General features: G+C 47.2%; 1 protein-coding gene across 1 annotated transcript in view; it reads left to right on the top strand.

Moving 5' to 3' along the window:
* Positions 1-22,928, top strand: part of TENM3 (teneurin transmembrane protein 3) — a 296,626-nt gene that overhangs the window by 260,002 nt on the left and 13,696 nt on the right. The window contains exons 21-22 of the mRNA XM_090258721.1: positions 16,572-16,747; positions 17,989-18,224. Of these exons, the coding sequence (XP_090114847.1) occupies positions 16,572-16,747; positions 17,989-18,224 (412 nt within the window). The remainder of the gene's footprint in view (positions 1-16,571; positions 16,748-17,988; positions 18,225-22,928) is intronic.

The following is a 22,928-nucleotide window of genomic DNA, read 5'->3' as shown; positions in this document are numbered from 1 at the left end:
GTGCATATATCTTTTCTAACTCGTGTTTTGGATTATTTTTTAATAAATACCCAGAAGTGTAATTGCTGAGTCATATGGTAGTCTCACTTTTCGTTTTTTGAGGAATCTCCACACTGCTTTCCACCCGTCTGCATTCCCACCAGTAGTGCACAGGGGCTCCCTTTTCTCCACATCCTTGCCATCGCTCATTGTTTGCTGATTAATTGATGATGGCCATTCTGACAGGTGTGAGGTGATAACTTATTGTGGTTTTAATTTACATCTGCCTGATGATCGGTGACATTGAGCATCTCTTCATATGTCTGCTAGCCATCTGTATGTCCTCTTTGGAGAAGTATCTATTCAGGTCCTCTTCTCATACACACATAGAAGAACTTAACTTTTTATAATTGGTTACTGGAGAATCTAAACTGCACTTACAAGAATCTTACCACTAAATGCAAATCAGGAATTTCTGGTCACATGTGAAAAAGTATGTTCATCTGGCTGGGGTGTTCTACCAAATGTGTGGAAGAGGGGCCCAGGGAATATGCTATTTCAACAGCCAAATTTTCAGAGGCCAATCAGAATGAAGTGAAAATCAGCCCTCGAATATTTTATGGTGTATGTACTTTGCAAGGAATGCGTGTGTAAAATCATTTCAATGACTTATTCACTGCACAAACCTTGAGGGGGAATTAGATGTATAGAGGTGTCAGTTGACAAATGCAAAATAATCCTTGAAATGAATACCGAGTTCCTTAGTGTGACTTTTGTAATGGTAGGCTGAAGCAAAACGGTTTTCTGTAGGAGCGCACCTCTGAATTATAATAAAACTCAGTAGAAAAAAGGATCCAATAGACAAATATTCTCCGTACAACTTTTCTGGAGTGGATCTTATACATAAAGCATAGTTCTCCTGGAGCTTGAATTGCTTTTCTTTTCTGACAGAGTCCCTGTTAATAACATCAATGTTACCCAGCAGCATGATTTGGTCACAGGAACAACTCTTTCAACGGAATTACATTAAAATGTTAGGCTCACACTAGGAAAGGAATAAATTGGAAGTTAATGGGAAGCCCTTATTTTCCCCATTTTCAATGTGATAGCAGGCCACATCGCCAAAGAGGAAAAGGGAAAGAGCACAGAACACGTGTTCGGATCAGGTGAGAGCAGGCGGGAGAGCTGCTTCTATCATTACACCTGCAGGAAGTGATGGTGGCGTTCGTCAGGTTTCGGTTCAGGTGAACGCAGCGGGGAAATGCAGAAATAAGTTTCAGGTACGGTCTAGGGCTCCAGCTATTTCTGAATGTGCCCTGACTTGTCCCCCGGACTTGGTGCTGCACAGAAGCTCAGCACGCGGGTTACTACTCACACAGATACAGTGGTTTGCTTATAGCCCGCAAATGAATTTTCACCGAGTTAGGAAAATTGGAGAAAGGGATATACTCCATTGGTGGAGTTAGAACCAACAAATGTGAGATTTTTATCTCTTTTAAAAATATACATGTGGCTCACAGGGACCCATTTCTTGGTAATAAGTACCCTCCGAGAACTTCTTGTGGATATAATGGGCAAACATTGTTTTAAAGAATAAAAGTTTATAATTAACTTAAATAAATCACAATCATATTTTCATTATACAGACTCATGACACACAGAAAGTATACCTATTGTCTTTTATCTCGATAAGTTAAAGGCGACTATTACAAAGAGCACGTTAAAATGTTTTAGCAAATATAAACCTTATATATATAGAGAGAGAGAGAGAGAGAGACATAGATGTTTATAATATCATGGTTTAACAAACTAGGGCTTCAGAAATAATTTTCCTAGTAAAATTAACAGAAACATTGCTTTTTTGAAGCAGTGTTTTTGTTCATTTTCCTCCTTATAGCTACAGCAAAGACGTGACTGAAAAATTTCTAAGAAATATTTATGCATTTTACAAAACCGAAGAGAAAAGTAGGCCACTTAAGCAAATTCAGAATCATCGCGTCAGAATGGCAGGTGGTCATCTGTCTTCCTTGCGCACCTTCTGGTGATTGGCTGTGAAAGAGCGGGGCCACCTTTGCTAATGTGACAATGTCTGAAATACCCAGAAGTACCCAAAAGCAGGGGGTGTGGTCACCGGGCAGCCCCCGCCCAGCACCGTCTGTTCTGCCCGCGGCACCTGGGCCCAAGGAAGCTTGAGGTCGTTGGTGGCTAAGCTCAGCCTCTGTCTCCACGCAGCAGAGCCTTGACAGTGAGCAGTTCTGCTTCGCGCGCCGGGAATGGGATGCATGAGTGGCTGTGAGGTCTCAGTGGTGACTGCGGGGACTCAGCTTCCCTGTCAGGCTGCCCTGGGCTCTGTTGACTCCCAGAATGTTTACCGAGAACTCAGTCCCCTCCTGTCTTTGTCATGCTGTGTGTCTAAGTTAGACCTTCAGGGTGCTTGATGATTTCATAAAGGAGGGACTTGAGAGGTCTGACAGTGGTCAGGGTCCTACCGAAACCACAAGACTTTGAAAAGAAATGCCTTTCCCAATTGCGGACACCTGTTTTCTAAGATGTTCATGCCACCAGCCCCTACAATCACCTTTCTGCAAAGGATGTTGCAGAGAGAAATTAAACTTTTCAGCCCAAATTCCCACCTGTATGTGTCTAGCATCCTAGCTAGCCTAGTATCTAAAAAGCCATGAGATGAAAGCTTTACAAGATTAGAAACAGATGGAAGAAGACTTCAAATCAACAGATTTGCCTGCTGATAAGTCTAGAGTTACTATAGTTCCTCCCAAATAAATGCAGACAGAAAACTAACTCAAAGTCCTTACCTTACCTGTTTTAATGTATTACTCCTTTTCTCAGTACAAACTTTATTTCCTGTTGGTGTGTCAGAGTATCGCTGGGAGTACAGAATGAAACTGGAAAGTGTTTCATAAAATGCAAACTACTGTTTGTCCTTGTGGCTCCCACAACTCCTGGAATGTTGTGTTGCACGTAGAACTCTCCCAGTAGCTGTTTGGTGAATGAAAGAGGAGAGAAATAAGCCACAATATAGACAGGTGAGTGTTTATTTATAGAGAAGAGTGATAAAACCCAGAGCTAGTTCTTGCCAAGTCAGTCTCCCTGGAAAGAGGGAACATTTTACGGAAAAACGCTCGTTTCCCTTCTGAAACAGTTCCGACCTCTTCGTACCAATAGTTAACGCTGAAAATAGTAACGCTTCCATTTTTGTTGTTTTTTAAAAATAAATACCTAATGTTACATGTTTACTCTCTTTTACTTATAAAATGCAGACTTCCTCAGTTGGCCTTATTATTAAAATAATTAGCAAACATGGGAATTAACATCCACAGCACATTCTTCTGAAATGGGGGTGTCAAGTTAAGGAATAAAGACAGAAGACATTTTTGTGTGTGCAAAGGCAGTCACACTATATTGTACTTGGTATCAGAAAGGATCGCTCTGGGGGAAGAACACCTGGCTCCCAACCTGGGAGTCTCATTAGTCGCCAACAAAATGGGCCAGGGTGACTTTTTCGGGTGCACAGACGTTGAAGTCCAGAAGCCGGCATTTCCTCTTCTTCTGGGCAGCAGCTGCCCTCTGTGTCTTGTGCTGTGTCCTCGCTGTGACTGGTGTGAGCTGCGGCCAGTGTTCCGAGTCATGCAGCTGAATGGGGTGGCGGGATTACTACCGCAGGCGTCAGGTGATACAGCCAGGAGGTATCCCAGGCCGTAGGTACCAAATGGGTTGGAACTCCGCTTTGAGATCTCCGCGTTAGACAAATATGCTTCATGAACTGAATAATTATTCATAACTCATTAGATAGACTGCCTCTTCCGCCAACGGGCTGGCAGTAGACAAGACGTCCGGCCAGCTGATGCTCCCCTTGCGTGAGGACGATGTGACAAGCCTAGTTCCTCCCTTTACTTAGGGTGAGGGACTGTTTCACATGGCTCTTCATGCCATTTAGAAACAGTTCTCACATGCTGTAATTCCTTGGCTAGAGCAATTCCAGGGAAACCCAAAGAAATCTCACCTGCTAAAAATGGATCGTTTACGAAGTTCATACCCAAAGCGGAACCACCGTTCTTACACTTGAGTGCACACAAAAGCAAACCCAGTGGGTTGAATTGGGCAATAGAATAAACTATTTAACACTGAACGGCATTTCACAGTTCTCTGCTTGCGCACGTCCCTGAAATACTAAGTGCTGAGGCGAATTAGAGGCTCTTCTGTCTGGTTAGAGAAGACAGCGTGGGGGAAGCCCACGCAGTGGCTGATAGGTAGGTCTGCGCACACCGGCGGGTCATGTCATTTCTCCTGTCCCGGGACTTTGCATGTGTGGAACGTTCATATTTGTGGAGCTAATGCTGGGACCTTTTGTGAGCTACATTCAAATTTATAGAGCAGACAAATGAGCTTCAGCTTTCTCACACGTAGGCAGGTGTTTATGGGTCTCTGGCTCCTCATTTGCGTGCCTTATTGTCCCTCACTCAAGCTTAGCGTTTTCAGAATGAGCTCCTGAACCATCGCTTTGTAATGAATTAACTCAGCGCCCGTGGCAAACGCGCGGCTCCCACTGACGCCGGTTCTGAGGCCATCAAGGAAGGGCGCCCGGAGGAGGAGAGGAAGTGCCGACGGGCTCTCTGCTCCAAATACAAGCAGGGTGCAGCAAGCGCCGAGAACTAGGGAAACTCAGTGACAGCCACTGCAAACCAGACAAATGTGGCCATTCTCGCTGACACCGAGTCACGTCTGAATAGAACGGCATCAGTGTCGCATTGTGTCCTCCTTATGTGTGTGTTACTGTGAAAGCGTCTGGCGTTAGCAAGAGTACAGAGCCGTCTTCCACGGGGCCTTGCCTTACCCAGCATCTGGCATCCACCCTAAGAACTCAACCGTTGGAAGCACGTTTCACTATTTCTGCCAAAACTGCATTAAAAATAGCACAGCGCACTTTCTAGTACTTCTCTAGAGATGGTTTTTCGTTCACCTTTTTTTTTAAGTATATTTTATTGATTATGTTGTTACAGTAGTTCCAATTTTTTTCCCTTTGCTCCCCTCTGCCCAGTAACCCCCTTCCCTCCATCAATCCCACCCCCCTTAGTTCATGTCCATGGGTCGTGCATGTAAGTTCTTTGGCTTCACCCTTTCCTATACGATTCTTAACTTCCCCCCTGTCTATTTTGTACCAACCAATTATGCTTCTTAGTCCCTGCACCATTTCCCCATTTTCCCCCTCCCCCCTCCCAGCTGATAACCTTCCAAATGATCCCCACACCTGCGATTCTGTTCCTATTCTGGTTTGCTTAGTTGGATTTTGTTTTTATTTTTTAGGTTCAGTTGTTGATAGTTGTGAGTTTGTTGTCTTTTTAGTGTTGATAGTTTTGATCCTCTTTTTCTTAAGTACGTCCCTTTGACATTTCATATAATAATGGCTTGGTGACGATGAACTCCTTTAGCTTCTCCTTGTCTGGGAAGCACTTCATCTGCCCTTCCATTCCAAATGATAGCTTTGCTGGATAGAGTAATCCTGGTTGTAGGTTGCCTTTCATCACATTGAATACTGCCTGCCAGTCCCTTCCTGCCTGCAAAGTGTCCTCTGAGAAATCAGCTGATAGTCCTATAGGCACCCCCTGTAGGCAACTCTCCGCCTCTCTCTTGCTGCCCCAGGACTCTGTCTTTATCTTTCACCTTTGGCATCTCAGTCATGATGCGTCCTGGTGTGGTCCCCTCTGGGTCCAGCTCACATGGGACCTTCTGTGCTTCCCGGACCTGTATGTCCATCTCCTTCGCAAAATTTAGGAAGTTTTCCTCATTTTTTTCAATTCCTGCTTCCTCATTCTGCACTGGTTGACTGTTTTTTTCTTCCTTATGTTCCAAATCATTGATTTGAACCTCGGTTTCCTTCCCTTCACCATTGGTTTTGTGTGGATTTTCCTTTGTTTCACTTAGCATAGCCTTCACTTCTTCTCTTATGCGTTTGCCATACTCAAGCAAATCTGTCAAGCCTGTGAGCATCTTTATCACCTGTTTTGAATTCTGCATCTTTTAGGTTGTCTATCTCCTCATCTGTGAGGTTGGCTATCTCCTCGTCGATTAGTTCTCCCACTGGAACCTTGATCCGTTTCCCCTTTTGGGCCATACTTCTCTGTCTCCTCATTCTGGCAGGCTCCTGTGTTTGCTTGCCTCCACATCCCAGGTAGAGCTGTCACTCCTGTTACGTTGTAAGGGGCAGAGCCTTAGGGATTCATCAGTACAGAGTGACCCGTTTCCCCACGTTGTGGCGCTGCATGTGGGGGAGGGGTCTGAGAGGGAACAATGCTGCTTGCTCAGCACTTGCCCCTTTTCCAGGCACCTCTCCCACTTCCGCACTGGACTGGTGCCCCTCTAGCTGCTGCCCTGGCTGTCGTTCCCAGAGTGGGTGGGTCTGCAGACATTTCCAGGACCATGGGGGCCCTTTAAACAAGTGGACTCTGCTGAGAGACCGGCAGTTTCTGCCTCCACCCCAACCCCCACTGGTCTGCACAGTCAGAAGCAATGAGGCTTGATTTTCCCTGGGGCTGGGACCATGGGCTTCGAGGTCTGGTGAGGAGCTGGGGACGCTCCGCAGGTGTCCCTCCTGACTTTTTAAAATGTGTGACTGCGAGCCTACTGCTGCTGCTGTCACCACACTGCGTCCTCTCCGCCCCTCCTACCTGTCTAGATGAGTATTTCTTCTTTATATCTTTGTTTGCTGGACTTCCATGCAGCTTGATTTCCTGGAACTTCTGGTTGTGTCTAGTTTTGAGGTAGTTGTATTCCTTCTTAGTTGTGGAGGGAGACACAGCGTGTCTGTCTAGGCCTCTGTCTTGGCCAGAAGTCGTTCACCCTCTTTAGATCCCTTTTCTTTCTTGCTGCCTTCCTGGAAGAAAGCATTCTAGAGATGAAGGATGATTTTAAAGAGATGTTGTCAGAAAATCTCTTAAAATCACAGGAAATGCTGTGGCTGATTTCCATTTTTGCTGTTTGGTTGAACTGTTTAATAATTTTGCTCTAAATTTTTAACCAGAATGTGTATTCCCTGAGACATAAGTTTAAAGTACCTTTCACACATCACCCCGAACATGACTAAGGCAATACTTGGGTCAATACCAGATTTAAACCAATTTTCTTCTGCAGTCTAGTTGTAAGCAATAATTAGCTCTGTCTTGGTGTCAAAGCAGAAAGGGAACTGGGGAAATTGTATGTTATTCAGATTAATCACAAAATTCCAAAAATAAAAACCAGATTCATCATATTTTCTCCATATATCTCAATACATAATAAGATATGAAACCTCTCAGATATGCTTAGTATAATTTGCAGGGCGTCACTTGGCACAGAGCTACAGTAACTCTCTCAGTGTGTGCCATTCAGCACATTAATGTTCTAGGTGTGAAAAACGGCTCCAGGATGGTTCAAGAATGAGCAAATGCCATTTCCAAAAGCGTTGAATTCCCTCTTCAAACTAAATACGCAACTGTCTAAATTAGACGGATGATATGATCGCCCTCTGCCTGGGGGCCTCACACAGGGATTGTCAAGTGATTCATCCTAGGACTGAGGTACACATACCAGCCATTCTGGAGGATTGTTTGATAGCAGGGCAAGAAATATACCCATTGACAACCAGTGGACGGGAACTCTGTATTGTTTGTTATTGTTTTACAATCACAGAACTGAAGATGGACTGCTGGGTATTTTCGGGAGACAGTCAGCATCTCTGGCTCATTCCTGTATCTCAAAGTAAAAGCAACTTCAGGGCCCTCGCTTCTTGCCACCCTAACTCCTCAGCCCCTCACCTGCGTTCCAGGATCCTGGAATGGCTTCAGGAGCTCTGGGCTGTACAAGCCCAGAACTAAGGTGGCCACTGTTCTTTTCTGACCTCTCTCCCAGGGTTGGGGGATCCACCCCCACATCTCATAAACACACCCCACACACTTCAAAACAGATTTCCTGACAAATCTGTGGCTCTTAAAGGGAGACCCCAGAACTGAAAAATGGAGATGTAAAGAAATAGCTCTTTGGCTAAAAACTAGGTTTTGTTCCCTTTAAATCTTTTTTTAATAATTTGAGTGTTATATAAATTAAGATTTTCTTTTAATCTCTGGGCCTTTTGAGGAAAATCAGTGTAAGAAGCAAAGGCTGAAAAAACTTGTAGTTTATCTAAAGGAATAGTTAATTAATTTAAGTATTTAATGAATATGTGTCAAGCATCGGCTAGAAGGAAGACCTCATTCTGTGTCAACTGTAGAAAAGGAGAGAAGGAACCAAGTTCTAGTAAAGGCAAGCAGGACCCTTCCTGAACTTAGAAGAAAGTGTTTTACTCACAGAGGTTTTTAGACTGGATCACTTAGTTACAGTAACAACAGAAAGATTACAGGAAAGTTACAATCTGGAAGACCGAATGGATGAGGATCAGAACACATCAGACATGTCCAACATAAACCAAGAAATAGGATGGCCAAATCTTGAACCTTTTAGACCTAAAGGAATGAGTTTATTCCGCGGTTGTTTATAATCTAGAGCTAGTGAGGACGGTCATACCCTGCAGTTCCTCTTCCCGTTCATACCCACGTGTGCATATTCAATGAGCGATTAGTTCATTCGTGCCTTCTTACTTTAATAAAGATTCCTGGCTTTTCAACTTGACTTTTGACGTGTACTGCATTCTCCTCCGCACAGGGGAGTACCCGCAGGCATGGTTAGGGCTGGCCTCAGTTCTGTGATTGTAAAGACAGACACCAGCTCCGGAGGAGGGACTTTCTCCACAAGCAGTTACGCTGCCTGAAAAAAAATGGAAGTCTTTAAGCATCACGTTGCAAAGGCACCCTGACTGGCAAATTATTCAATTATTTCACACCTCATAGGCGTTGAGGAGCTGGGAACTATGTCTGTGTGTGCCCAACGGCCGTCCAGCACTTCCCGTTTATCCAGAACCTCCTGGCGCTCATTATTCCCCCAGGCACTTAGTCGTTCCTTAGGGGTCTGCTGCGTGTCAGGGGCTCGTGCCCGAGGCCGGAGAAGGCAGGTGCATCGGCCTTGCAAGGCGCTCAGGGTCCACTGCGGGGGAAGGAGAAGTAACTCATGCAGGCAAAGACGGAGCTGGGAGGGTAGGAGGATAGGGACAGGCAGGAGGGGAGAAAGCTCCCCAAGGGGGTAAAATTGTAAGCTTGGTCTTGAAAGGTGTGGAGAAAGGTTAGCAGGCAGAGGTAACGTGTTCTAGAAGAAAGCACTTCCCAGGGAGGCAGAGCGTGGCCGGGTTTGGAGAGGACGAGGGCCCAGGATGCGTGCGGGGCGCGGGGAGAGCCCAGCTCCCATCAGAAGTGCTGCACCTGCTGTCTCTGCTGGGTCCTCCCTCTGGGCCGAATGGGACAGGGAAGCGGCGTGGCCTTTCTGGTGGCCTGCAAGGAGGCGTTTCCTGGAGAGAAGCACCAGGCTCCGAAAGGGGGCGGGAGGACCAGGCGACTGGGACTCTGAACCGGGGAGGGGAGCCGACATGGAAGAGCAGGAAGCTGACTCCTCGTTAGGAAATGAAACCTGGCCTGGCGCGTGGCGGCAGGAGGGGACGCGTGAGAATGAAGGAAGGAAGACGTCCTGGCTCAGGGGACTGAGTGAGTGGACGGGAAGACAGGCGACGGCAGGGTGGCAGACAGAAGATGAGCCCCGATTCAGACACTCACGATTTTGTGGATCCCCTAGTCCAGTCCAGCGCGTGGTCCACGCAGCTACTGAGAACCCGAGAGAAGCCGATGCTGGACGTGGGGATGGGCGAGCTGGGGGGAGAACGGGAGCCGTGAGTGGGAGTGGGGTCGCCCTGAGGAGGAGGAGCACAAGACACCTGGTGACGGGCAAGTGTGCAAACGTGGATTTCTAGGCTGGAGTTTCCCGGAGCTTCGTACTAAAGGCGGCACGTGAGGCAGTGCTCTGGGGTCCACCTTCTGCTACAGGGTCCCGTACCCCTCATTTTTTGAAACCTCCAAATCTGTGATTCCTCTTGTATGTTATACCAATTTCTGTATTTTTTCCTCTTTCTTTTCTCTTGTTTGCTCCTTAACTGCCCAAGTTTAGCCATTCCAGTGCTTTCCCTACTCCTGACACTTGGCAGAAAGAATATTCATTTTCTTGGAAGAAAATATGGATCTTCTCTCTTCAAGCTCATGAACAGACAACATTTTCATCTACGTGCTGTGTCATCCTGGTCCTGCATCCGTCCCCTTCCACCGCCGTCTTCCAGTTCTTTCACGTTCGGCTCAGTTTCCACGTCACTGTCCTGTCGCTAGTTCCTGGGTGGCACTTTCTGTCTATCCTCTGTGTGCTCTCTGTTCTGAGAGGCGGTGTAGGCCGACTAGAAAAGGCACCGGAAACTGAAACCCCAGGTTCCCATCCAGATCTTGTCACTTCGTACCTCTCCAAAATTTTGTGTCCTCACCTGTGACATGAAAGACTTTTTAATAATTAAAAATCCCTTCCTACTCTAAAAAATCTGTGATTCTGACCTTTCTCCCCGACTTTTCACAGGCCCCTGTCAAAGCTTCTTTCAAAGGAAACATTCTTTAACAAATGACCAGATTTCCTTTGCTGAAATAGTTAGCTATATTGCGTTTCTATCGTACCTAATATTTTTTCTATTCTTCTGGCACTCGTAATAGCAACTTATAATAATAAATTAGATTGTTCTTTCCAAATGGGTTTTGTACTTTTTTTTTTAATTTAAACCTTTCCAACTCACTGCCAATGTCCCCACTGCCTTCTTGTCGTCACTCACTGTGCAGCGGCTTCCCGGTGGCGTTCTGTGTGTGACAGAAATGGGCCAGCACATACAAAGAGGAAGACAAAAGAAAGAGATGCGTCTGTCCTCTGAGCACTTCAGGGCCCCTGGGAATAAATCCAGGAGACGGAGGGCGGCACCGTTCTGTTCCACAGATTTTTTGGAGCAAAAATTTCCCTTGGTGTCGGCTGTCTAGCAAGTCTACACTTTACGACCTGCCCACGACTTGTCACCTAAACATATAGGGGGTGTCCTGCTCACATCAACCCTCCTCGCTCAAGGAACAAATTTTTTAAGTGACTTATCTCTGCTCCTTCTCGGCATGATGGCTAGCTCCTTCCAAACCCCAGAGGGAACTACTTCTGGAAGGCCCTAACCGGATGCCTTTTCTGCAAGGCCTCTGAATTTCAGAGCTGGGTGTGGCCACTTTGTCACTTCTCCAATGCAGTAATGACTCTGAAGAGACGCTGGGTCACTTCTTTGGAAACTGAGCTTGAAAAAATATGTCTGTGACCATCTTCCCAATAGGCTCAATGTTCAAAGACAGGGCTGGACCAGAAGTGAGGGAAGAAGGGTCTGTCTTTGTCTGGGGTACTGAACTCATGTGATCTAGGCTGTTTGAAAAAGAGGGCGGGGCCTTGAACTGCAGATCCTGCCCTTTCTGGTTTTATGGAGCAGAGCTGGTCAGACCTGGCCCATCAGCAAGGCCCCTGAAAGAACGGCAGGAGCCACACCGCTCCCCTGCCGCCTCCTCCCTGCCCCCGCCCATGCAATTCTGGCCCTTGCTCCTTAAGATCCTCTTAGCACAGGGGATGAAAATCACATAAAATAATACTTTCTCCTTTTGCATTTTCTCTCTCCCCTTTGGTACAATACAGGTAGCAGTCAGCTGAGTGCCAGGTGAGCCCGTGACTTAGGAGTTGGTTGATAGCCGTGCTTACCTTTAACGATGGAAGTTTTTAGCACATTCTCTCCGGAACCTCATTTCTGAGGACTTCCGACTGACAGCATTGCTGCAGACATTCAGAGAAAATATTATTTGTCCACGAGATAATTGTTCAGAGACGTGAATCTCAGATTCATTCCTAGAATGCTTCAGTGTAATTTCTTCTGATGTTACCGTTACAAATCACATAATGAGTCTTCAGGTTCCAACCCAGCCCACTGGGTTTCAATCAGGTTCTGTTCGGATTTGGCTGTTGATGCCTGTCCTTCATCAGGCATGTGGATCAAGGCGTGATGGACGCGTGCGTTTTTGTTACGATGGGTTAGTAAGGGTGTTCTACTTTATTGCAACGACAGACAAGAAATTGGTGGTTACACGTTAGCATTGTGGAAAATGCATTGCTAAACGCCGGCAAGATGGGGGGGGGGTGTTTTGTTTTGTTTTGTTTTGTTTTGTTTTGGATTTTTCTGGCTGTTAAACTGAAGGAAATTTGAACCTAAGGAAACAGATGGAAGCCAAGGTCATTACTCTGTGCAAAGGGGACAGTGAGGGGAAAGGTTGGGCAAATATTTCATGGGAGCCCTTCCTTCTGGTCCAGTCGGCATGCAGCAGACGAACACCAACAAAGCAGCGCTCAGAGCAGTTGTTCTGGGATGGGGAAGACACGAAGGAACTCGGTCCCATCCAGAGGCCTCTCGAATGTACCCAAACCACCATCTCCTGCTGCCCCGCCTTCTCAGAGCCGGCCCTGTGGAGTGGAGAAACCGGGGAGGCCCCGTACCTGGGCCTGGCTCCCGTGGGCTCCGCTGCAGGCAAAGGGGAGCGGGGCTGGGCGCGGGGCATCGCCGAGGTCGTGTGCGTCCCCGTGTGTGCCGTCTCGTTTGTCAGACGGCCTGGCCCAGCCCGGCCCAGCCCAGCCCAGCCCGGGGCTGCATTGGAAGCCAACAGGAAAAGCACATCCCCCGCCTTTCCGGAGTTCCAAAGTGTTCCCACTCTGGCTCACTGGCTTCTCTAAAGCCCTGCTCTCGCAGTATCCAGGGCCTGTCCACGTGTGCTGGGCGCATCAATTTCCTCTCTTGGTGGAGGAGTCACTGCAGCTAGTTCATGGAGGAGGATTATCCTCGGGGCGTTTCTGGAGATTAAGCTGGTATCAGAGAATCTGGGGAGAGGCAGGAAGACCAGCTTTCCATCGAGGGCAGCTGTGGGAACGGGAAGATAAATATCTGAGACATGATGAAGCATAAAGGGAAGCGTTGGGAACCTCGCGTCTGTGAGAGCGAGAGAGGACGTCTCCCATCAGGACGAACTCAGTCAGCAGTTCCCACTGAGCGTGGCTGAAGCGCTGATCTCCGGGGCATTCGTCCGTAACCCCACTGCTTAGGAAACTTGAAAAGAGGTTTTGAAATACACCACAAAAGCTAAAACAGCAAGTCTGGGGGCGGGGGGCAAAAAAAAAAAAAAAAACGCCATCAAAATTAAAGAGAACAAACAGATAAACATCAGATCAGGGCACCCCATCAGTGACCCAGCAGAGGGCCCTGAAGCGCCTGAGGGAGCTTGTCTTTTCCAGCCCGAGTCCTTTGTGAGGGGGCTTCATGGGGAGCGGAAAGAATGTGCTGTGTTATGAATTGGGAGCTAGGAGGCTAAGGCCGGGCGAGGGCAGGGCAGCGGATGTTTTCCCTAAATGCCCTGGAGCCTAGTGCAGTGCAGAGTCGCAAAGCTAATGGAAGAAAATGACACAGACATCTGGACAGGGCTTGGTCACCACCCAGGCCGGGCACCGTTGCACAAAGCCACCGAGTTGCTCATGAGCAGACAATATGTCCGGAGGCACACGTTTGGTGGGGAGGCCTCTTTCAGTGCCGGCGGTCCCCGTATTTCAGAGGACAGTGGGACATTGGCTGGTGCCTTGTGTTTCTGATTGTGTCCAGGTAAAGAAGGGGTCACCTGGCACTTCTGAAAGTCCCTGAAAATCACCCCTGACTTCTCATCTTCGCTCCCCACCCCCCTTATCCAGAGTCCCCTGGTACCTCTCATGTCCTCATCCACCTCGTTTTCATTTCTCTTGACCTCATAGGTGCTAATCTGTGAACACGTTTTCACTGATCCACAATGAAATGAAAAAAAAAAAAAAAAAGGATGTTGATCATTTTTTCCTAAAGTTTTACTTATTTCTCTGAAAGGACTGTCTCTCCCCCTGAAGTTAGGTCCTGTCTATCTCTGATCCATTTGCATGGTCCTTTTTTATGAGGGAGGTCACAGGTAATCATTTTTCATTTAAAAACCCTGTGTTGGTCCCTGACTTGTTTTCCTGGCGCGTAAAACCGGGAAGTCTGAGAAGCACTCACTGCTTGGACCTGTCACCTCGCCCAGGGCTCCTCTAGTGCTGCCATCACTAGCCTCAGTCATTGCTTTTTCCGTGACAACGTTCTTCAGCTCCCGCAGTCCCCAGCGACGACACACACCCTGCGCCTCCCTCTGTGTTGCTGGGCCTTGAGGATCCCTGCTCAGCCTGATGCCACTGTAACGGCACCACCTGCAAAGGTGACCCGTGTTTTTATTTCCCAAAGCAGCTGAGGCTAATCCATCCATCAGAGCGCATGGCAGATGCCTAGGCTTCCTGTGACAGGGATGCCGCCCAGCAGGACAGAGGCGTCCGGTGCGCCCAGGTTAGAGGAGTGCCCTCTGCAGGAGAAAGGTGACGTCCCGCTATAGATTGGAAACATAAACCTGCAAGAGGGGCGAGGGGGACAGGGACGTGACAGCAGCAAGAACAGGAGAGTAGAGCACTGGCCGCTGGTGGCCTCTGCAGGAGGCTGGAGCTGTCCTCTGTGACCCAGGCACTGTGGTGTCCACACGGCGGATGGCCCGGGGTCTGGCATGTGAAGTTCCGGGTGTGGCCCGGTCGTGAGACGCCGTCCCGGCAGAACCAAGCCACCTGACCACGTCACATTTTCAGTTTTCCCTCTGTAATGCGGGGACGGGAGAACGCAGTACTGAACTGTTGTACAAAGGAGCGTTCAGAAGGGTGTTAATTTCTTCAAAACACAGGAACGTGTTTTCACCTTGTACTGCAAGAAACGTAACGTGATGCCAGAGATATGGCCAGGTTCAGATTCGACTGTAGGCTGCTTTTATCCATAATTCTGTATAAATAAACCTACACGTGTTTGTTGCATCAGGAGCAGTCATTTCTTCCAAAAAGCCCAACAGCCATCAACAGGGCTGGGGTTCTTTCATTCAAGCTTTCGTCTGCTGGTCTGCCTGGGGCGTTCGGGCCAGTGCGGAGGGGACGAGTCCGCTTTCTTATTTCAGCTCTGCCTTTTCTGGGGCCAGACAATGATTACACTTAATGGCGCCTTTTCTTTCTCTTCATTTCTCCGCCGCGTGCTGCTCCCTCCTGAGTGCCTGTCCCTGCCGCTGGCTGAGCAGCCTAGCAAATTGCCAGAACTAGTCAGGCACACCCTTGATCTGACTGATACTGTCCCTGCCGAATTAATGGGATCAGCTCATCACTGGGCCCAAACAGACATCGGTGTCTCTCCTTCCCCCTGTCCCCACGCTGACATTGCTCTTGCTGAGTCTTCTCTACTTTTATGACCCAGAACCTTCTTCTAATTATTAACCACATTTTTCAAAGTTCATTTTTTACTCTCTAGTAGGCCTCTGTTCTTTTATAACAAAATATCATTTAAGTACTTCTCGTTACCCTTTATCCCCTTGTCGCCCCAGATTGATACCTGTTATTAAGACAGTCTTCACTTTTTTCTTCCCTGGTGACTTCTGTCTTTCACTAGTAAGGTGCTTTCTTTACTAGTTTTGCATCTAGGTTTTGGTAGAGTTGGTTTGAGTCTCTAGTTCATTTAGGCCTTTTATTGATGAAACAGCCTTTATATCAATCTGAAATCCACTCTTAAGTGTGTTGTTGTCCCAAGGAAATTCCCTAGTTTTTCACCCACAATTTGCATTTTTTTTTCTTTCTTCAAACCACATTGTCATTTTTGAAATGTCCTCTGGTGCTACCACAAATGGAAAAGTCACCAAAAACTCAGTTATTCAATGAAATGTATGTATAATGCATATTTATGATTATGGGATAGCTTTCTAAAATATATCTTACCATTTAAATTATAAGTTCTGCATATATTATATGCTAAAAAAGTAAGTGTATAATAAAAAATAACTTAATTATTAAATGGTCAGCAATTACTACATCTCATTTCAGTAAACATAATAAATTATCATTCAAAATACCACCCATTCCTACAATGTCAGTATGGACAAGATAGATATCACTTTCCCACCCAGCCTTGAATATGTCAAACACCGAGAAATAAAGTCTTTAAAAGAATTTATTTTATTAATGTGTTGAAGATGTCTCAGAATACTAAAAGCGTACATTTAAATATGCAAAAGCGTACGTGTATGCACACATAGTATTTTACAAAGCCCTGTATATATTCGTAATGCACTGCCATAAAGAGAAGTTGGTAAAACTTTAAAAACTGATATAACAGCACATTAAATCGACTGTGAGGAAAATGGGAGCATACCAAGGAACTGAGTATCAGCAAACATGTTCCCTTTGAAACAGCAAATTAGACGTGCAGGAGGGTTTCGGTCACACTTCAAAGGCCGGCGTGCTGTGATGGAGAGCTGTTCTGTTTACTCGCGCTCACCGGTGAGGTTTTTCTATGTTAAACAGGCTTTGATGACTTCAAAGCCTGTTTGAAGTCCTCAGTCTGCATAGTTCTCGCACAAAGACAAATATTCCTCTGAATGTGGGCAGCTAGTGTTGCCGCGCGGTACCTTTATAAGGAGAACCTCCCGTTCCCTACCTAACACAGAGCCGATGCCTTTTGTCCCCAGCTACGACAGCGAAGGTCGTCTGACCAATGTCACATTTCCCACGGGAGTGGTCACCAACCTGCACGGCGACATGGACAAGGCGATCACAGTGGACCTGGAGTCCTCCAGCCGCGAGGAGGACGTCAGCATCACTTCCAACTTGTCCTCCATTGATTCCTTCTACACCATGGTTCAAGGTAAACCCGAAAGCGTCGCCTTAAACTGGCCCATTTTAAAATGGCACTGGCCCCCAAAGAGAAGGTGGCAACCCCATTTTCTAAGGGGAACAGGAGCAGGGAAGGTGGAAACGTGAACTGTAGAGCTACTGATGAAATAGTGCAATGTCTGCGTGTAATGTTCATGGAGTTACATATACATATTATGAAGTTATATAAAACAATACCTTCATCTCAAAGTCGTCTTTTTTTAATTCCCAATTATTAAAACAACTTAATTCCCACTCTTCACGTGCATCCTCAGACCGTCTCTGATGATGTCATCTGCTGACGTCACCGGCATGGCTGTGGGAGAGCCTCGGCCAGAAGCCCAGCCCTTTCCGAATCGGTGTGACGCGGTCTCTGAGTGCCCCTGTGATGCGGTCGCTGGAGATGTCTGCATTCTGTAGGCATTTATGTCCAATGGCTCCATGAAGGAGCCTCCCGCTATGTGCCTTTTTGACGGAATCCTGAAAAAAGCCCTGTTTCCAATGCCAATTGCCACGGCGGGGTCGTAGCTCTAAGATTAATTGCTAAATCTGAGTAAAGCTTCTATGAATCATTTTTGGTTACAGGTCTGTCAGGTAATCGCCACAATCATCTCAAATCAGTATCGCCCGAATTCCATTATTCTCCACATGGTCCTCTGTTATGCAAGCACTTTAAACAGAAGCAGTAGCCTACAATACGGAAGGCTTTTTTGTACCAAATATAAGATGACTTTATTTTTTAAGTCAATTGCAGGAGGAATATCACCTTATATTTTTGACACATAAGGTATAGATAGTAAATCTTTTCGAAAGTTCTTTGATAAAAGATACAGGGATGGGGGAGGCGTGAATCTGCTGGTCATTGGAGGTGATACAACAGTCTCCAAAAGGGCACATACTTGGTTCTTCGCAAGATATTTACTGCATTTTCCTTAGAGATTGGGCCTTTGTTTATTTCATCTGGCAAAGGAGAAAAAGAAACCTGTTGAAGTGGAGGGGGCTCTAAATTCCCCGAAAGTTTTCCTTTGCGAGTCAGCCCAAGCTGGGGCAGCATGAAATCCAGAAATCAGAGCCAGTTTGTTATTTTCTGAGAGGACATCATTAAGCAACCTTATTTCCTTATAAATGGAGTTTAGTGGGCAGTTTAGAGATGTGTGTATATCCCCTGTGACCGCACGGCCGGCAGAGTGTTGAATCCACGTCTGTAGTTCACGTCCTCTGCCCGTTCCGCAGACCAGCTACGAAACAGCTACCAGATCGGCTACGACGGCTCCCTGAGGATCATCTACGCCAGCGGCCTGGACTCCCACTACCAGACAGAGCCACACGTGCTGGCCGGCACCGCTAATCCCACCGTCGCCAAAAGGAACATGACTCTTCCCGGGGAGAACGGTCAAAACCTGGTAGAGTGGAGGTTCCGGAAGGAGCAAGCCCAAGGGAAAGTCAACGTCTTTGGCCGAAAGCTCAGGGTAAGTCAGCGTCAGCCGCGCCGTGTGGAGGACGGCCCCTGGGGGCGGACCTGGGGCTCACCCCCTGCTCACCCTCATCTGTCCGGTGCCACACCCAGCACAGCGCCTTATATGACACATGGCTGCTAGCCAACCGCCCAGCCTTCAGAGCATTCATTAAAAAAGCCACTCCTTGAGAAAGGGGTTTTCTCCATGTATCTGTGAGGAAAAATCGTTCTTCTCTGAGAAACTAGGAAATTGCATGTAGCACAATCTCAGCCTGGGTAGCGATTGATTCTTCTTTTACTAATGTTTTGATGTTATGTTTGAAATCTTCCAATTTTCCTGCCCACTCTCAGGACGATGGCTTCCTAATGTGGGGATGGAGGTAATGAAGGTTTGGCTTAAATACTGAAAGTTTTCCAAATCCTAAACATGTCCCTTGGACGAGATGGGCTGGCTATCGAAAGGCGGGTTATTTCTTTGTGTTCTCCATATTTTTACAGTACAGTCTGGGCACACAGAGGAGCGTCCGCATCAGAGCCTAACTGCTGCCTCCTCACTATTGAGTGATATTATTTTTAGGAGAAATATTATGACAGTTCTGATGATGCCGGTGTACTTGATCTTTGCAAAATGTTCCCTGCGTTACCTTGTTAGGTACTTGTTTCCTCCAGTTCACGTCATGGGCCACATGTACCTCAGAAGCAAGCTCTGGTTTGTGACACCTATTTAGTACTTGATCGGAGACAACATAGATTAAGTACTGAACCACAGGCTGCAAGAAAACCACCTTCGGAGCACTGGTTTGTTATTTTCATCAGTTGGCAGATGTTAGTTCATCAGCTAACTAGAGCTAACTATCCCTGCAATTACTCTCCTTGCCCTTAAGCAACAGTCCCTAACATCAGGGAGAGAGGACCAAACATGCAGCATCCCATTAATGTCCTTTTTTTCTGCACCAAAAATGGGTAAATGATTATTATAACAGTCCAACATTATTTAGCTTGACAGACCTTCAGGGTAAAAAAAAGCAGCTGCTACGTGCCATCTCTGACTATTTCCAAGAAACAGAAATGAAGTAAACAAGAATCAATGGATCAAATACATACTGTATGCAATTTATGGGTTATATTCTGATTCCACCTCAACTGCGAGGCAGGTGTTTGGGACTCTTGATGCATGGTCATCTGCAACCAGTGCCGTATGCTCCCACCCCACCCAGACCCCAGGTTCAGGGGTCCTGGCAGGCAGGACCTGGGGAGGCTGGGTGGGGGGTACGGGGTCAGGTCAGTGAGAGGAGTGAGAAGAAAAAGCAATAGAACAGGAGAGGGAGGAACTGGGGGGGATGTTGAAGGTAGAGAGACGGGCAAGAAAGCAGGCTCAGCCTTGTCGCAGGTCCCTTTGCTGGAGTCCCAGAGTGTCGCCACTGTCAACTGCAGCTACTGCCTTTCCTTCCGCTGACCCCAGGGCTCATCGCTCTCTGCGTCCAGCACCTACCGCAGCTTCCCAGCACCCCTGCGTCCTTGAGCCGTGGCAGACTAGAAACCAGCGTAAGGCTTTATCTTACAGAAATGCCCCTAAAGCAGGCACGATGCACACACACACACACACACACACACAACACACACACACAACACACACACAGAGTCTCAGTCACAGGACTGACCTCACCTAGATGCCCCTCATTCTGCACCCCAAAGACACAACCCTGAGCCGAAACTCAAAAGCTACGGGTTCTAGATCGGGCTCCACTTTTCATTAAAAATAAACCTTCTGGGGAAATCAGGACATCCATCAGCCGCATTTTCCTTACCTAGATCATGATATCTGTATCGTGGTCCAAGTAATATATTATCTAGATACTATCGAGTGACTGCAGTCATGATGGATAAAGCTCTATTGTGGATAAGTAAAACGCGTCCTGCTCTGAACTTGCTTCCCACCATTGTTACAGAATTCTGGGTGACAGTGTGAAAGTGCTTTGAAAACCAATGGCCTGATGGTATAGTCCTAACCGGGACCAGAGACTCTCAACCCCCCAGGCAGAGGTGGGGCATTTAGACTCACTCGGCAGGGGGATGGGAAGGAGCTGTTTCCGTCGCTGGTTAGGAAAATGCCAGGAGAGGGAAAAGTAGGGCGAGACTTTGCCCAGAAACTCACGATAGACTATTACCTGCTGTTCATTGTGACAGCCTATGTCTTACTGTGTCCTTTTATGTGTGTGTGTGTGTGTGTGTGTGTATGTGTATATAAAACACTGCTTTTTTAGACAGTAGAGGAAGAGAGGAAAATGCAAACTGAAGTCGTGGATTCTCTGATTCTAAAGGGAGAAAACCCCTCACTTTGGGGAGGAAGAGACCAGGGCCCACAGACGTGGCGTTTGTTTCCTTGTAAAGAGCAGACCCACGTGGCCGCAGCGAGACGTCTCAGATGCGCGGTGTAAAGTGGCACGTGCCGTCGCGCGGGAGGGGCCTTTCCAGCGGATGTGTGCGATCACTCCAGTGGAGACAATGCCCGGATCACAGGGGAGGGTTTCTTACTTTCAAGATAAGATTGGATGTGCCAGCTCCAACTGCTAATTTCATTCCTCAGTGGATTCTGCGAGAGAAATTCTAAGGAGAAGTGATGACAGGAAAATCTGGTCTAAGGACTTGGACCTGGAGTCTGCCGAACACGCGGAGAGAGGGGGCAGGGGACGGGAGGGACACCCGAGGCCACCGCGGCATCTGGATGAGCCAAAATGCCACCCAGAGAACATCTTCTCTCTTGCCTTTCATTATTTCCTAGGAGTAAATTCTTTTCATTTTTAAGGTATTGTCCTCAATTTAGCTATGTGCCTGACACAGGCTAGACACTCAAATATTTATTCAATGAATGAAAGAATGAGGAAAAGCCAAGCTTATAATATGGGTCATTTATTTCACGGCGTCTAGATCTTCCTGAAAGAGGGGCTGTGCGCAGCACACCCTTGCCCGTGTTGGGCCGCTGTACACAACCCTAACACTAGATAAGGGCTCCTGCAGATATAACAGATACAACACTAGATAGAGTAGTTTCAAATGTTGAAAAAAGGCAAGGATGAGAGAAGGAAAAATGATGGAAGCCACAAGCAACATGAAAGCATTTTCTGGGCAATAGTGCACTAAGGGGAAGGGGGGCGGATGCTGTAGAAATAGCAAGAAATGAAATCGGGACAGAGATATGGGGGGAAGCATAGCAGAATGAAGATGAGACAGCTCCGGAGCTCACACGCTGTAGCTAAATTTGTTTGAAAAAGACACGTACGGACTAGTTGCTGGCCTTCGCCTTATAATGTTCAGGAAATATTCTGAATATCTATCAGGGGTGCACTTTGGAACCAGCCTTTAATCAGTTACAAAAAAAATGCATGGCACTTGAATAATAAAACTCATCTTCTAAACTTGCCCAGAATTCAGATGCTTAAAGAAAAAAAAAATTTTTTTTAGTGAATTATTTTTTAAAGAATTCCTCAAAACTTGCAATCCAAAAATGTGTTTAAAGCCAGGCATAAATATGCTGGCGTGCTTAAGCCTTAGTATGCCAGTCACGTCGGTGCGGTACCCTGATCCTCACGTTAATCTGAGTGGCATAGCCTCACGTGGGATCGTAGGAGGCAGTTAGCGCCTGCTGACGTGTGGAGAGACACAGGACAGGCTGCCGCCCGTGGATGTGCTAACAGGGACACGAGGGACTTGAGGTACTGTCACGGGGGTGCTGGGTAAGGAGCCAGCCCTCCCTCACTCGCCTGCACTACACACAGATATGTGAACACAATCCGATTGTGTTCTGTGTCTTAAACATCAAGCCGCTGTCCTAACATCTTTATGCCTTAGTTTTTCGAACGTTCCACGGGGCAAATAACTGCCCCCTCCCCCAATACCAAAGGTACATTGTGGTTCATTACAGTCATGCTGCACGTGACCTTTGAAAATAGGGACTTCCCATGCTTCTTTAAAAGAAGTGCCGTACATCGCAAAGGAATTACCGGATCTCTTATCCAGGCCCAACATTTGGATTCATTTTTATGTAGCTGGAGGTATGGTAATGATCTGATGGCAGGTTGGGTGAACTATTCCATTTAACTTGATATTTTATATTAAAAAATATGTGTTATAAGGCCACTGGGGCATGGAACAATGCTGGTGCTTTATGATTGTCCAGAAGGAAAAAAAAGTTGCCAAGTTGCCTTGATTTCATAAAAGTGTAATGAAGCGGGACTGTGGCCTCGAATGGAAATGTCCTGTGGCACTTTGTTTACAACCCGGAGGGGACAGTTTGGGCGTGTTTGAGAAGGAGGTGGGGAAAAAGGGGGTTTTAGTGTGTTTTGGGGTTTTACATACCGAATCGCAGCGGCTGGTGTCTGGAGAAGGAAGATGGGTAAAGCCGGGGCTCTTGTCGGGAAGGTGGGGAAGCACAGCCGTGTTTCAGCACCTGTCTCGTTACTTCCGTTTGAGGAGACCAGAAAGGCCCTGCCTCCGCCCTTTGTCTGCGTGCGAGAAAAATTAAACGTCCGTCCAGATGTTCGGTGTGGCGGCTCACACAGCGGCGCGCTGGGAACTCCACTGATTTCACCGGGATGCGCTGGCCCTGCGTAGCCTCCCTCCCAAACCAAAACACAGCTCCGAGGCCCAGGGCACAGGCAGTGAAGGAGGGGGTGCCGATCTGTCTCCCTGCCCCTCCCCCGCCCCCAGGAACCATCGT

The sequence above is a fragment of the Furipterus horrens genome, unplaced genomic scaffold, assembly GCF_987537825.1.
Source record: "Furipterus horrens unplaced genomic scaffold, mFurHor1.1.pri manual_scaffold_12, whole genome shotgun sequence".
Taxonomy (NCBI): domain Eukaryota; kingdom Metazoa; phylum Chordata; class Mammalia; order Chiroptera; family Furipteridae; genus Furipterus; species Furipterus horrens.
The sequence above is the reverse complement of the archived record's forward strand: the minus strand, read 5'-3'. Positions and strand labels throughout refer to the sequence as shown.